General features: G+C 34.3%; 2 protein-coding genes across 2 annotated transcripts; one reads left to right on the forward strand and one right to left on the reverse strand.

Moving 5' to 3' along the window:
• Positions 1-68: 68 nt before the first annotated feature.
• On the reverse strand, positions 69-461 carry HELRODRAFT_184217 (hypothetical protein; the record flags this gene model as incomplete). Its single annotated transcript, XM_009018819.1, has 1 exon — positions 69-461. A coding segment is annotated over one exon (393 nt), but the record flags the coding sequence as incomplete, so codon positions are not given.
• A 523-nt stretch (positions 462-984) lies between these two features.
• HELRODRAFT_184218 (hypothetical protein) lies at positions 985-12,704 on the forward strand (the record flags this gene model as incomplete). The annotated part of the gene is made up of 11 exons (XM_009018820.1): positions 985-1,174; positions 3,110-3,377; positions 5,097-5,196; positions 5,310-5,668; positions 5,788-5,922; positions 6,201-6,438; positions 6,942-7,130; positions 7,448-7,607; positions 8,630-8,962; positions 12,262-12,419; positions 12,570-12,704. 11 exons carry the CDS (start codon positions 985-987, stop codon positions 12,702-12,704), a joined length of 2,265 nt encoding a protein of 754 aa, XP_009017068.1.
• Positions 12,705-16,562: the final 3,858 nt, after the last annotated feature.

The raw sequence follows: 16,562 nt of genomic DNA on the forward strand, positions 1-16,562 counted from the left end.
ACTATTACTTTTCCAAACACCATCACCACCACAATTACCCCATTGCTTCTCCGCCTCACTTCCAACACCTGCTCCAACAACTCTTCTCTTACCATCACACCAACTCCTCCCGTACCATCATCCCCCTTCCACCACAACTTATATCTTCCACCTTTAGCCCCCACAAACCTTGTACCCTCACCCTTCCATCTGACCTCCTGTAATGCAGCCACGTCAACCATTCTCCTCTGCAGCTCCTCCACCACTTCCAAACTTCTTCCTGTCAACGTGCCTACATTCCAGGTACCAAACCTCCAACCCCTTGGTCTACAAGTAGTCCTTCCATCTATAGTGCCTTGCACCGCCACACTATAGAGTGGGGTGCCAGTAGCCAGACCATCCACAGGGCCTTGCACCACAACCCCATCGACTGGGTCTCCGGAGATTCTTCGCACCCTCTTCTGCCGGATACTGAGGGCCATTGTTTTCTCCGTCATCATCATAAGCATTTATTATTTGGCTAGTTTTTACACAGGACGCCCTTCCTTACGCAACCACAGTTATAAGCGGTGGGCCTAGCCTTTGATGATCCAACATCACTCACAAGGCAGTGAGGGTCAGTTTAATGTCATAACCAGGACATAGATATATGTTCGGATAACGCCTCCAGATGAATAAATATATTCAATCGAAAATATATATATATATATATATATATATATATATATATATATATATATATATATATATATATGTGTGTGTGTGTGTGTGTGTGTGTGTGTGTGTGTGTGTGTGTGTGTGTGTGTGTGTGTGTGTGTGTGTGTGTGTGTGTGTGTTTGATTTTTTGTATTTTTTTGAGCGTGTTAATGTGTGTGTAAAATTATTCAATTACTTTATGATAGATCTGGTAGCCTAAGACACATGATTATTTGGTGCACATAGAAGCAGAATAACACATACGCGTGCGTATGAATAAATTGTTCATTTACTTTGACAGCTCGCAAAATGATTTGCCTTCATCACATCATTAGTGTGTGCTCCTCACGCTCTACATCCAGTTTCAAACTCCTATACAAATACACCATGGAACAACTCAATGAGAAAGTTGATCACCTTCAAACTCAGCTGCATGGTTTTAAGAGCTGGATAATTAAAGCAAAAATTGCCATGGAAGCAAAAGGCAGAGATAGACTAGGTATGGGTAAATTGAATAGTTTGATTTTTAACATACAATTATTTCTTCTAATTTGAAATTAATTTTCTCATTTTTTATATTCTTGTATATAAATCCAATTATGCTTGGCTAAACTTATTATTTTTTTTGGATTAAGCATATTAAAATATTTTGATTCGTAACACTTACTGATGTTTTTCCCTCCTTAGTCTTTTTTAGTTATTTTTACTACTTTTCTCATTTCATTCATTATCCGCAACTGTTCGCGCTACTTACTTAACTTCAACTTCTGCTTTAATTTTCATTACTTGATTTCATTTTTTTCCAAATTTCTGCCTATTCAACGTTTTTCATTCATCTTTTTTCTTTCTTACACAGCTCAGTTTTTTGTGCACATTCTCAAGCCAATTTCTGTTTTTCCTTAAATCGACAAAAAAATTTCATTGATATAATCACTTTTAATTGGTAACCATTTGGTCTGTTGATGTAGAGTTTTGTTACCATTTGTTTGTTTATACCCAATTGATCAAAATTTAATTTGTTTATATCGAATTCGTTGCAATCTAGTTTCAATTTTTAACATAACTCTAGACTTTAAATATAAAGGAAATTATCATTTCTTCCAACTTATTTGTTGGCAACTTTTGAAAAACTCTAACTTTTTATTCAATTTGCTGCTTGAATGTCAAAAAGATTTTCTTTCTCGATCTCTCACATGTAAGTCTCTAACTCAGTGGTTAGCCTTCACCCTTCAAATCCTCTATGAATAACTATCTCTGCCTTTCACTTGACGAGTCATCTTACAAAATTTCTCTTGAGAATTCTGATAATGAGAGCATGAAGCAAAATCAGATCAAAAATTTCAAATGTCCAATGTGGTTTTGTTGATGATTGTGGCACAAGAAACGCTATTTTTATGCCACAAATGATCAATGATCGAGCGATTGAAATAAAGAAATACTTGTTGTTTATATGTTTTGTTGATTACTCCAAAGCCTTTGATAGCGTGAAACACGTGGAGCTTATGAAAATATTGAAAAGTTTGGGCATTGATGGAAAAGACACGAGAGTTATCAAAAACTTCTATTGGGAACAAAAAGCAGCAATGAAAGTTAGTAACAAGATGACTAGTTTTGTCAAAATAAAAAAAGAGTTAGGCAAGGTTGTGTATTCTCTCCAGACCCGTCCAATCTCTATAGTGAGATTATCATGAGAAAGATAGAAGATCTACCTGGAATATCTATTGGAGGCGTGAATATAAACAATGTAAAATATGCTGATGGTACAGCTCTTATAGCAAATTCAATGAAAAAACTGGTTTTTGAAAGTGAAAGGAAAGGAAATTAACATCAACAAAACAGAGTGCATGGTTATCAGTAAAAGCAAAACCACCCCGATCTGCTCTATAATCATTAATTGTAAACAGGTGAAACAAGTCAACAGCTTCAATTTTCTCTGAAGTCTGATTACCTCAGGTTGTAAATGTGATGTGGATATCAAACGAAGGATAGCTAGGGCGAAAGATGCATATTCTAAAATGAAAAACATCCTCACCAACAGTAAAATCAGAATATCAACAAAATTAAAACTGTTGCAGTGTTGAAGAAACCTTTCATTTTAACGTGTCTTCTACTTTCATAACAAATAATTGATGGATTTTTCTCTATATTTTTGTTTCTCTCTTTCATTTTCTCTCTCCATCTATCTCTTTTTTCCTTTCTTTCGATTGACAGATGATTTTTTCATTACTGTTTATTAATGCAAAAAAGCACTAGTTGATAATAACGCCCAATTGTAACCAACCATAAAAAAACTTGTTTAAAAAACTTTAATGCTCTTAATGCCGGTATTTTAACTTTCTTGTTTTCAATTTTATTAGCCTAATTTGTTCATTTTTCATTCACTATTGTGATCACTAATATAATTGGCATAATTTTTTATTAACCTTCTTGATAGCCCTGTCCAGTATGCAGTGCATATTGAAGGAGGCGCGCGAGAACAACTTCCCATCTTGTCCGACGCTGGAAGCATTGAAAAGGGAATGCGAGTTTGGAGAAAGATGTCAGACTGTGGCTTGCATGTTGCTGGGTCCCGATGGCAATATTGTGAGCAGACGTAAAGTTAAGAGAAGGAGAAGTAAGAGAAAGAAAGGTGTGGCTGCTGACGATTATGATGATTACGACGACGAAGAAGAAGATGTTGTTGCCGGGGAAGTTGATAGCAAGTTTGTAATTTATTTCCACCCTATCCTTATTTATTATTATCACTCTAATTGGTGTCTCTCAGAGGATTTCTTCTTTAGTTTAACTTCGCTTTACTTTTTTTTTAGATTGTTTGCTACTGATTGATTTTAAATTTGCTTTTCTTGAATGAAGAAGTATAAATGTTTATATCTACTGTTGTTTTATGACTTCTCATTTTGTAATGTATTACAATATATTTTGGAGCTTATTGTAACGGTTATTTGAATCATGTTCAAACCAGTTTGCATTATAGAAAAACATTAACTTCTCTCATGCCTCATATTTCTGAGGGACATTTTATTTAATCTCACTTCATGGTTTCTTCTGCCTCATGTTGTCTACAAGCACTTTGTCTTATAAAAATGTCTTTTAACCTGTCGGGCCGAGCCATTTATAGTAAATTTACATTACAGCCTTTGTTCTTCGAAGGTTTAATTACAAGTATATGCGTTTGACAGAGCTGCATTTCAATGAATTTAAAAAAATTATGAATCTGCTCATGCTTATATTGTTATATCCTCCGGAATGATCAGAATTACGTTATATAATTAATTATTGTTATTTTTGTTATATTCGTTATCTTCGCTATTTGATGTTTGAGCGCTGTTACGGTTAGAGTTTGTGTGGGATGGATGAAATTTAGGGAACTGGGTGGGGTACTGTGTGGAAAAAAATGGTCAGTGAAGATGAAAGGGAGGGTATATAAAGCATGTGTGAGAGCAGCGATGGTATATGGTGGTGAAACTTGGGTGTTGAGGAGAGAGGAGGAGGAAAGTGTACTGCAGAGGGCTGAAAGAGCTATGGTGAGGATGATGTGTGGGGTTAAAGTGAAGGATAGGAGGAGTAGTACAGAGCTGATGTCGATGATGGGACTGAATGAGAACATTGTGACATTGATAAGGAGATCGAGATTGCGGTGGTATGGACATGTGTTGAGAAGGGATGAAAGGGTCGGGATTAGGCGAGCGTCGGAGTTCGAGGTTGAAGGAGTGATAGGAAGGGGTCGTACGCGAGAGAGCAGGTGGAGAAGGACAGAGTGAAAGCGGGGTTGCGTGATACTGAGGCGAGTGACAGATGTGAATGGCGTCGAGGAGTATTTCGGTTTCATCATAGGTTGCCAAACGGCAACCTCCGATCTCGGGGAAAATGTCGTCTAAACGTGTGTTGTTTTTGTTGTAAATAAGTATGTAATATAAAGAGTTTTTATGCTGGGTTTTTGACTAGAGTAGGAAAGCTTATGAAGCCATAGCCATAAGTTATAAGCAACTGATGCGCTATTCCGGCTTTGTGTTAGTAAATCCTGCTCCCTAAATGAATTGTCTCACAGTGTTGTTCTTTTTCAATTTAATACCCGAAAATAAAATTGCTGATTACGGATGTTTTTGTCAACGCGGATTGGACGTAGTCGAATTCAGATTAAAAGCGTTGCGGATGTCGGAGGATGTGAAAGTTGTGGTGCGGGCGGATGCGGGTGGTTGCGGTTTGAAAAAATGTTGTCAAGACTTTATTCTGTAGTGCATACACGTCACAATTTCTCAATCTATGTTCTTTTGATGTCTGTCTAACTAATTCAGATCGTGCATTTTTTAGCTTTAAAGTCTTCTGGTGGCATGATCTAACGTCTCAGTATTTCAAATCATACATTTTTTAGCTTTGAAGTGTTTCGATGATATGATTCAAAATTTTCAATGTAATTTTAGACTAGAAGATAAAGAGAAAGTGTCGTATGAAGAATTCATGACGATTGTCAACAGAATGGACCGCTTGTCATTCAAGTTGATGTGTGCTCCTAAACTTAAGGTTGGCTTATTATTCACACTGGCAATTTATTTTTATTGTAATGTTATTAACTTCTTATTCAAAATATCAATGAAATTTGCTCAACTTGAAATCATTTAATTTATTTCATTTAGGAACTGTCGATAAGAATTGAAAAATTCCGTAAAAAGTTGCAAACTGATATACAGAAACATCCTTTGGACAATGAACTGATAGATTCGTATTTTGACCAATGTTACGAGTACCCTGTTGAAGTGCCAGAACTTGCAATGCTCCACCAGTGTCTTTCTTTAATATCTTGGCTAGAAGAAGTATCATGCATTCAAAACGAAACCATTCAACTTTCCTGTGAAACTGTTTTAAGACTTCGTGAAACTGGATTGAGTTTTGCAACCTCTGATCCAAAAATAGAAAGTAGTTTGGAGTTTTTGGAAGAGCTGATCACTACATTCAAAAAACTAGAATTCAAAGCTTCTACTTACACGTTTAACAAGTAAACATTTTGTTTTATTTTGGTTATGATCCTTTATCATCTTATTTTACGGGTGTTATCATTGTAGAAAATGATGAGTATTTTTAAAAGAATAATTTTTGTATTAATTTGATGCATAGGCCCTGGCAAAGTGTTGAAGATGTGGAACGACTGGTGATTGAATGCCAAGAAAGTAAGATGGTCATTCCTTCCATTGGCCTGCTGTCTTCAGCCTTGAAGGATGCAAAGGAGTGGTGCTCAGCTGCCGAGGAGATGTTTGTGAGTAAATGAAAGATCAAATACTTATATGGGATTTATGAATGATAGAGGAGAGGGATATAGTTAATTGGGTTGTAACTGAATGAATAACTGATGATAAAATGAAAAAATGTCGTTAAACGACTGGTTAGATGGATGGTGAAACACATTACTTTTCCATCATTAAGGCCAATTTGAAACTTTACGGATATTTTATTATGGTAATCACATCAGTGCAAACTGATCTTTTTACTCAAACTTTGTAAATTTTTTTATTACAGCCACAACTTTTTAGAACTAAGAACGCTCCTGTTACTCGAAGAAGAAGCATGTTGATGTTATCTGGTTCAAACGACGAGTCCGTTGTCAAACCCAAGTTGGAAGACTTGGACAACCTCATATCAAAAAGTCAACAAATTCCAATATCATTGCCACAGTTAGAAAATATCATAAATATCAAATCTCAAGTAACAGGGTGGATAGCTCAGCTTTCTCATATGTTGCTCAAATCATCTCAACAATCACTTCTAAAGGTTTACATATATTTTTATATGGTAGTTATACAAAATGAAATATATTTTTATAATAAATCTCTTTTGTGATTGCACAAGTTTTTTCTTCTGTCAGGTGGCTCCAGTTTCTTAAATTTGTTGCCTTGACTTGAGTTGTTTGTTTTTTTAACATCTTCATAACTATCTTAAGCTTGCCATCATTTTCTGAATTTTTCCTGCTTTAACTTATTTTTACGGCTCTGTACAATGTTAAGTCACCATACAAATTGTCAAATAATTTAGAACCATTTCTTGTTTTTGCTTTTCTTTGACATTTGTTATGCAGTTCTATCAATCAATCTAGAAATTGATTGATTGATTGATTGATTGATTGATTGATTGATTGATTGATTGATTGATTGATTGATTGATTGATTGATTGATAGTTCTAAACAGTTTAAAATTTTTTTTAAAAGTAACATTAGAATGAATGGATTATATTATATCATTTGATTTTAATAAAAGAAATCGTTCCCTCATGACAGATGCTGCTACCTCGTAAAGACATTCCATCACTCATTCACAAGTCAACAAAATCTGTGAACAGCACTACAAAAGTCAACAATAAAAATAGTTGTGTTGATAGCAATAATGAAGATGATGATGGTTTCATCAGTTTGGATAACTCTTCTTCGTCATTGGACTTTCCACATTTGGATGACGAATATTTGGAGGTTTGTTATTTTCTTCAACAGTTTCTTTGCTTTTTTATATTTCAGGAAAATTTTCGTTTTTTTATTTTGATGAGATTTCAAATCGATGTAAGTACAGTGTTTGCTGTGTATTTATGCTTGAAAAAAACTGAGGAGATTGTTAGCTTTGTATAGAAGCATGGATGGCATAGGAGGGGGATAAATGATGTTGTTGAGACGAAATGTATTCTTTCATAGTTCAGTTGCTATTGTTTTAGTTTTTTGTTTTGATCAAAGTGTGGCATTGATATTCTGAATTGCCTCCTTAAATGACAAACTAAATTCATTTTTTTTGATAGATATTACGTAAAGCAGAGATAACAGATATGCAAATGTTGAGACAAGTCAATGAAAAAAAAATACATGCATCTCCATGTGGCTCAATAGGACATTGTATTTGTGGCCTTGGAAAATACGGCAGCATGGTTAAATGTTCTTTGTGCTATGAGCTGTACCATTGTGGGTTATTTTGAATTTTCAACAAATTGTGTATTTTCATTAGTTTTATTAATTTATTATTATCATTCACTCTCACTTTTTCTGTCCATGTTTTGCTCCACTGCAGTAATCACTGCAGTACCTTATTTAGGACATATATCCCGTTATACTAATCAGTGTGTAAATACACATCAGCGATTCAATTTCTACAAACCTATTCCACCATGTTTTTTATTCTAGCAATTATTGCTCTCGTTTTTTGTTCTTGCCCAGCATATTGTCCTGATAAAAAGAGCCTCATTCCCTACTTATATCTTGATATTCACTATTATCTATACATTTCGTTTCAACAACTTCATTATCCACCACTTATGCCCACCACTTACACCTTTCCACAATTTGTTTGTGAACGTTTTTTTGCATTTTTTTTCTCAGTTCTATTAACCATCCGCAAATCTTCGGTCTTTCATTTCCTGTTGAGTATTTCTTGCTTGCCTGCCATCAAGATCAAATTAATCACTCATTCACTTGAGTTATTTCTCTTGATGATAGTTACTTAATTATGTCCATGCTCGCCATGTTCATCACTAAAACAAACAGCACACTGAATCTTGATCACCTGAGTATTAAAACCATTACATAGCCCATCTTTTCTTATCACGTTTGATCTTAATCTATCTGGCATGCTTAACAGCATTTTGCCGTCAAAGTCTTTATCTAAACAGCCTGTTGTAAGTCTTCTTCTGTTCAAGCATTTTTTGTTCAAAACTTTTCTGCAGTTATTATATGAAAATTGCGCGTTTTCAAGTTTTCAGTTCTACAAAAGTTTAAAATATTTTTTATATTAAGTTGTTTTTACAAAATTCATTAAGCTTTTTACAAGATTTTTTAAAAAGTTATTTAATGCTATTATTGAAAGTTTGATTTTCATTGTGATCTATACGATCTATACTAGCTAGCCAAAGTTTGTGTAATGTCACAATTTATTTTTCATATTATTTCAATGATATTGATAAGAAACACATCCCCATTCCTAAAAACAGATAGTTGTGTGGAATACAGCTGCATCCCACAGACCCTATCATTTCCACTCTTATCTCCTTTTGACATCCTCAAAACGTTTGACAACTTTTTATGCCCGAGATGCAATCGAACCAATAGGCAACGAGCTAGCGAATTGAATAATTTTGTAGCTATGTACAACAATGATCTGGAAGTTGTCTTTCAGGAAGGACTAGCATTGGGCAATTTGATGAAAAGAGCTGAAGAATGGAAGCTGAAAATGAAAGCCTTTATTAAAGGAAAACCAAATCTCAAAGTTTTGGAAAATCTGTGGAGAATGCTTGCCAATGGGGACGACATTGGAAATTTGAATGGTTCGTACTAAGTCTGTGCATTTTTTTGTTTATGACACGTGCAATTTAGTTTTCAGAAGCGGATGAATAGAAACATTGTCACTGGTTAAAATGTTTAACTCCAATGAAAAGTTTTATAAACTTTCCCAATAGATAGAGATCGGAGCTGTAATAAGTTAAACCAATTTAAGGGTTGCAAAAAATATGAGAAACTCTAGATGATGTAGTTTTTTTGTGAAATAATTGTAAAGTGACTTGAAAGGTGTTATTAAAGCTGAATTAAAACGCTCTCATTTTTTATACGTTTATTCGGATTTTTGGGTTTGAGAAAACTTGAAACTGTATAAAATAATTTCTTTTCTTATTATTGCTTGGAATGAGGATTCTACTTTTTGAATCAATATTAAACAACTGGATCTTTCCATAATATAACGTAAACAACATGAAATTTAACGTTGGTAATGGAAATATGAATTTCTGATAAAATCTTTTCAGTTTTTAACATGCACATTAAAAACTTAATGTGTAAAAGTTAAATAAACTTAATAATCAACTGTAAGAGAGATTGAAAAATTAAATAGAAAATTAAGCAACGCTGAAAATGCTGTGACTTTCCCAAACAACAGTATATCTGATAGTCTGTATTCTAAATATATATATTTTTATATTTCCAACATTTTTATTGACATCATAGCCAATCAAGAAGTTTAAAAAACTTGGGCTGATTACCTTAACTAAGTGCAAAAGTTCAAAACAGTTTAAAAACAGAGGAATCATCGATAATGATGACACGTAAAAGTTTCCTATTGCACAAAGTTGAAGATCGTAATAACTAATTAAATGACCGTTAAGTATTGTATTCACATTAAACAAACAAAGAATTAACATTGTAGAGCACAGGATGTATATACTTGAGCATTCGGCCACATACACAGCGTATCAATTCAAATACCAGGTATGGCATAGGAATACCGGAAAAAGCTTTTTTGTTCTATTATGCTTAAATATTCTATTGTACTCAAAATAAATAAAAAATTTGGTTTTGAACTCTAGAAACTTGACAATCATTTACGATCTAACGTTAGAAAAATCGAAAAATTAAACAGGGAGTTAACTAACGCGTATCATACTGTGATTTTCATCAGTAATTGCATTTCTGACAGTCTTAATCCAGTATATTACCGTTTGGTATAGGAAACATAACAGTTTTATAATATGAATGATATATATATATATAAATTTTTTATTTTTTTTTATTTATTTATTTTTTTTTATTTGAAGGATAACTAAAAAAGATAAACTTGTGGATAAGCCAACCTTAACTAAAAAATTCTAACTATAAATGTAACAGAAATGTCAGATAAGTACATACACCTAAACTCACGCTCTCACACAAGCATACATCCTACTATTATTCATATCATAATACTGTTATGTTTCCTATACCAAACGGTAACAATATAGTCCTATCAATTGCTGACTTGAAACCGCTCAAGGAGATGGCATTAATAACGGCCGAATACAGTTTGTTCCATTCTTCCACCCCTCTATTCGAAAAAAATTTACGGGAGTTTTTATGGTTAGAACCTATAGTTAGCTTGAAGTTATGGCCCCTTGTACGAACATCGTAACGTAAGGACAACATCGGCAGGGAGCTGACCATGTATTATTTTTTATAACAAATCAAGGTTGGCTTTCATACGTCGGTAGATCACCTCTGCCGGATGTTCTCACACGCGTTGCCCTTTTCTGAACTTTTTCCAGCTCCTCTATTAAATCGACTCAGTAAGGATTCCATACTTGGACGCCGTACTCCATGTGCGTTCTCACCAATGACTTGTATAAAGTTACAAAAGCTTCGTCACAAAGGTATTTGAAATTCCTGGTAATGACACTTAGGATAAAGTCCTCTTTGTGAACTACCTTCAAAACATGACTTTGGAACTTCAATTTATATGTTGTTAATATAAATAAAAAAAGCAACGGGCTCAAACCCCACCTTGAGGGACCCTACTCAAAACCAATTTTGGCTCTGATAAGGCATGATCTAGTTTGACCTGAAAAGTTCTGTTGCTGAGATATTTCTCGATCTATTTTACTGTCTATTTTACTATCTTTCCATTCACATCATACCCTTAATGTTTGAACGACAAACGACTATGGAAAAACTTGTCAAATGCCTTCTCAAGATCCATGTAGACTACATTGACTTAGTGACCCTGGTCCACTCCCTCGGTTATTTCTTCCATAAATTATAAAAGTTGAAAACCACAGAACGTACAGGGATGAAACAAAATTGGCTTTTTGAAAAATGACCTTTTTTGATGAAATATTTCATGATATTGTATAAAACACTAGCAAACCTCTTCTATTGACCTCAGCAAACCCTGAAGAGAAGACTGAATAACCATCTCGACTGAATTCTGACAAAGTTCTAGTGTACTGAAGTTCTTGGGGTTAACTTCATTTAATGCGATTATATCAAGTGCTTCATATAGGCTTTCCGCAAATATTTTTAAATCATCCAGTTTATTTGACAAAGAATCTACATTGGACATGATAATTCTTAAATTATTTTTGCATTCGCGGCTTGAATTTATTACATTACAAGATTTTGCTTCTTGAAGGCAACATCATAAAATTCATTTGAGTTACCCTTTAATCTGAAGGTCCAATTTGTGCCACATAGGTTCTTCAATCCGAAGAAATTATTTATCATCAGTAAATTGCAGAAACATATCTTCAATTTTCTCTTCTAAACCCAAACGAACTCTGGCATTCCGATCAATACCAGGAAAGTTGAAATTGACCAAAATAAGATACTTGCCTGATAAATTACTGGACTCAGTTAAAACGTTGATGAGTTTATTGTTATTCTCATTATTTGAATTTGGACTCCTATAAATTAGTAATAAATTTAACTTTTAGCTACTGAAAATTTATAATTTTCTATCAGTTTTTTAAAATTTTATTTAAATATAATGCTTTTTAGATTTTTTCAAACACATAACTTGCAAACATGTGCAATAAATGCTTGGTTCGCCTTAGCGTATCATAGGTCGGGATGGGATATCTTTGCATTCAAACCTTTTTTTTCAACTAATGACTCCCTGTCATAATGGATGGCGCTTTAGCATGCATATCTTCCTGACCTACGTATCTTCAGGAACTTTTTTGAGCGTCTAATAAATAAAATTTTAATCAAGTGTTTCAAATTGAATCAAATATCAACAGATTAATTTGACAACAATTTAAAATTTTTGACATTTTCAACAGATTAATTTGACAACAATTTAAAATTTTTGACATTTTACCTACAGATAAATTTCTTTTCACGGAAAACATCCGAAAGAATTTGATGGAGTTGTTGTTAGAAGGTGACTTGATAGAGGTGCACATGTCGGAAAGGTACCTACTTAGATACGCACTGCAATGTCATGATGCCTCAACCTTCAAAACACGCATTTACTCTTTTCCTGTTGGTTTAATGCTTTGATGTTTTAATGTTAATATTTCAAATGGTTTATTTGATAATTTAAGAGTTATGCAAATGTGGTAGTAGAGATTATTTGGGTTTAAGCTATCAACACCATTAAATTTGTTCACTGCTAATTTTTGTCATTTGTAGGACGTCTTACCTGATGTCATAAAGACGTTGCCGAGGAAAACAAGTCATCCAAGGAAACGAAACAAAAGATGCAGTAGGGATGGTCTAAAAATACAAGGTTTGACTGGCATTAATCATTTGTTCATGAAGTCTTAGTTTGTTCACAACTGAATGACAATCAATATCTTTTGGTCTTGTTATTATTATTATAGAATAAAATTCCGTTTTGTTGATGGATGTTTGAATGATTGTCGATCAGTTACCTATCTGGTTAAAAATATCATATGAAGATATAAATTTTGATGCAGCTTAGTTTAAAAAAAATGCAATGCCTAGTTTTTAAAAATTAAGCCTTTTATGAACTTTTCCTTCAAGGAATCACCGTTGAATTATAAAGTTACAGCCTTTTCAGGCATTTTAGGTCAATTTAGTAGATTTTTAAATGAATATCGCAAATGTTGTTTGTTAGCATTATTATTGTTGTTGTCAACAACAACAACACACGTTTATACGACATTTTCCCCGAGATCGGGGGTTGCCGTTTGGCTACCTATGATGAAACCGTATCACGCAACCCCGCTTTCACTCTGTCCTTCTCCACCTGCTCTCTCTATCCCAATCGCGTACGACCCCTTCCTATCACTCCTTCAACCTCGAACTCCGACGCTCGCCTAATCCCGACCCTTTCATCCCTTCTCAACACATGTCCATACCACCGCAATCTCGATCTCCTTATCAATGTCACAATGTTCTCATTCAGTCCCATCATCGACATCAGCTCTGTACTACTCCTCCTATCCTTCACTTTAACCCCACACATCATCCTCACCATAGCTCTTTCAGCCCTCTGCAGTACACTTTCCTCCTCCTCTCTCCTCAACACCCAAGTTTTACCACCATATACCATCGCTGCTCTCACACATGCTTTATATACCCTCCCTTTCATCTTCACTGACCATTTCTTTCCACTCAATACCCCACCAAGTTCCCTAAATTTCATCCACGAACTCTAGCCGTAACTGCGCTCAAACATCCTCCATCCGCGTTCAGCTTATCCCCTAAGTAAACAAAGCTTTCCACTCTTTCAATACCACCACTCAACCCCGTCCTTGCGTCCGTCCTATTAATAACACCATGAACACATTTCTTACATTTGAACGTGCCTTTCATCTTTTTCAGTATCTCCCTCACACCACTACATCTCTTATGCACCCACTTCTGACATCCTATACACAATACTGAGTTAGCCTTCACTCTCCTGTCACATACCCCACAGGAGTCTATTTTACTTATCACTCGCTCCCCACCTTCCCAACTCACCATTACCTTCGTCTTACCAATATTAACTTTTAACCCTTTCTTTTCAATAACACTTTTCCATCTGTCAAATTTTAACTGCAATTCTTCCATGCTATCAGCCATCAAGACTAAATCATCTGTATACAAAATTTTAAATAACAACCCATCCACAATTGCAAACAAAAACGGTGATAATGCTAATCCTTGATGCACTCCTACTTTACTACTAAAAGCGTCCGACATCCCCCTTCCGACCCTCACCTTTGTCTTCGCCCCTTCATACAGCTGCATCACAGCTTTAACAAGTCTCTCATTCACTCCTTTCTTCCTCAACGCCCATTCAATGACCTTCCTCGGTACTCGATCAAAAGCCTTTTCTAGATCCACAAAACACATGTACTATCTTCGTTTCTTTTTTCTATAATTCTCCTGCAACATTCTCACCATGAACAACGCATCCACCGTTCCCCTACCAGGCAAAAACCCACACTGCATTTCATTAACTGTCACCATATTTCTCAACCTCCTCTCAAGCACCCTCTCCACTACCTTCATTCCGTGCTCTAGCAATTTCACACCCCTATATGACCCACAATCTCTCATCTCCTTTGCCCTTATACAACGGCACCAACACACTGTGTCGCCAATCCTCAGGTATACCTTCATCATCAAACATACTGTTAGCAATTCTCATCATAACTTCAATTCCTATCACCCCACTCGCCTTTATATGTTCCGCCGTCACTTCCGAAACCCTGTCGCCTTACCTAGTTTCATTTCTCCAACTACTTTCTCTACCATTGTCACATTATTATTGTTGTTGTCGTTGTTTTTTTTGTTGTTACAATTTTGTACACTAGTCTATCATCATTATGCTTATTTTCGAATGAAGAGCAATGCTGATTGATCATTTATTTAAAACCTTTTTTATTTTGTTAAGTTTGCTTGTTTTTTTATTGATATTACAGCAAAACTTTCCCGACGTACCACATTAATATTCACAATTGTGAGAAAGATTACTGTGAACTAGGGAAAGTAATGACTACGTTCACTACTATCTGAATTATTATTAAGTTTGTGTTACATTGAGTAAATGTTTTTAGTTTTTCTAGCAAAAACAACATTTACTACAAGTGTATGAAGTGCCCGGATGCAACGATGCCTTTTAATGAATTGGTTTACCAACAAAAATCAAAATTTGTTAATATTGGTTTCAGATAAATCAACTAACTTGGAACAAGTCAGTGTCGTTAACAACTCTGAATCTTCCTTGTCGTATGTTAGCAGCAATGTGGATGAGGAGAACGACGATGAACCCTGTTCAGCGGATTGTTGCGTTAGACCTAAAGGTCAATTTTTTAATCTCATTTTATTTATGTATGAGTCTAACATTATTTTAATTTGCAATGATGGTGTATTCTAATTTAAGTTGTCCATGCTTTGTACTATTAATAGAATCGGCCGATGAAAGCCCTATATCGGCATGTTTGCATGTTTTTGCACATTACTTAATTTTTATTCTGTTCTATCTTTCTGGCTTAATTAAGGTTCAATGTATTCATTTTGTTTTTTCTTTTGATGCCATTTCCTATTCAAGACACATCTTTCGTTCGCTTCCACGCCCGTAACTTTCAAATTCTCTTCCACTTTTCATGCCAAACTGTTTTAGTCTATTGCATATAGAGGTATTGTTATCTAATCTACTTATTTATTTTTTTACCATTTATATTTCCGATCATTCACCATCATGTAGCATACAGCTATATGTATATTTTTATCGATCATTTTAAAACGCTTATTAAATTATATATATATATATATATATATATATATATATATATATATATATATATATATGTTGGTAATAGACCATAATTTTATTAACGCCAAACATTCGGTAAAATTTATAGAATATTGTAATATATATATATATATATATATATATATATATATTTAGGAACGAGGTTTTCAGAAATGCAAATTTCATTGAAATTGTTTGCCCATTTTGCATTAATTAACTTCTTTATAAGACATTCAACGAGGCGGTATTGTTTGAGTTCATATTTATCTAAAACTGGAATAAAGCTAACAGCGCTGTTTCGGCGTAATGCCATCTTCAGAGCCTAAATATTGTTTAAACATATAATTTAATTAAAGTAAATGCCTAATGTAAAATGTGAAAATATAGAAAATAAAATATGTATTAAATTGTGAAATAAATTAACCTTGTTGTAAATATCATAATAACTAAAGTTTATGTAGATTATATAAATAAAATAATGTAATTTAAATAAAATGTTTAGTAAAATAATTAAAATATAGAAATTTTATAAAAGTTTTAACATGGTTGAGAAACGTTAGTGAAAACTAATTACGAATGACATGTGCGCCAGATATACAATATTGCTGTGTATGCGTTGTGAATACAACTATTGCGGTTGAATATGTGTGATACGAGTTTCCACATCAGACCTACGGATACATAGTTAAATATAAATACATATATGTACATGCAAGATACATATCTATGTATAGATCAAGTATTAGGTATCACATAATACATCCAACGACGCGATGACGGTTGTCGGATGACGCTGGGTCACAAACTGCGTGTTGATGGGTTGAAATGTATTCAACGTTGGATGATATTCATATCGTTGTGGTACACGCAGATCCTGTGGATCAACCCCAACGGCAACAGTAGGTGGAGATCGG

Source organism: Helobdella robusta (assembly GCF_000326865.2).
Source record: "Helobdella robusta unplaced genomic scaffold HELROscaffold_220, whole genome shotgun sequence".
NCBI classification, from domain to species: Eukaryota; Metazoa; Annelida; class Clitellata; order Rhynchobdellida; family Glossiphoniidae; genus Helobdella; species Helobdella robusta.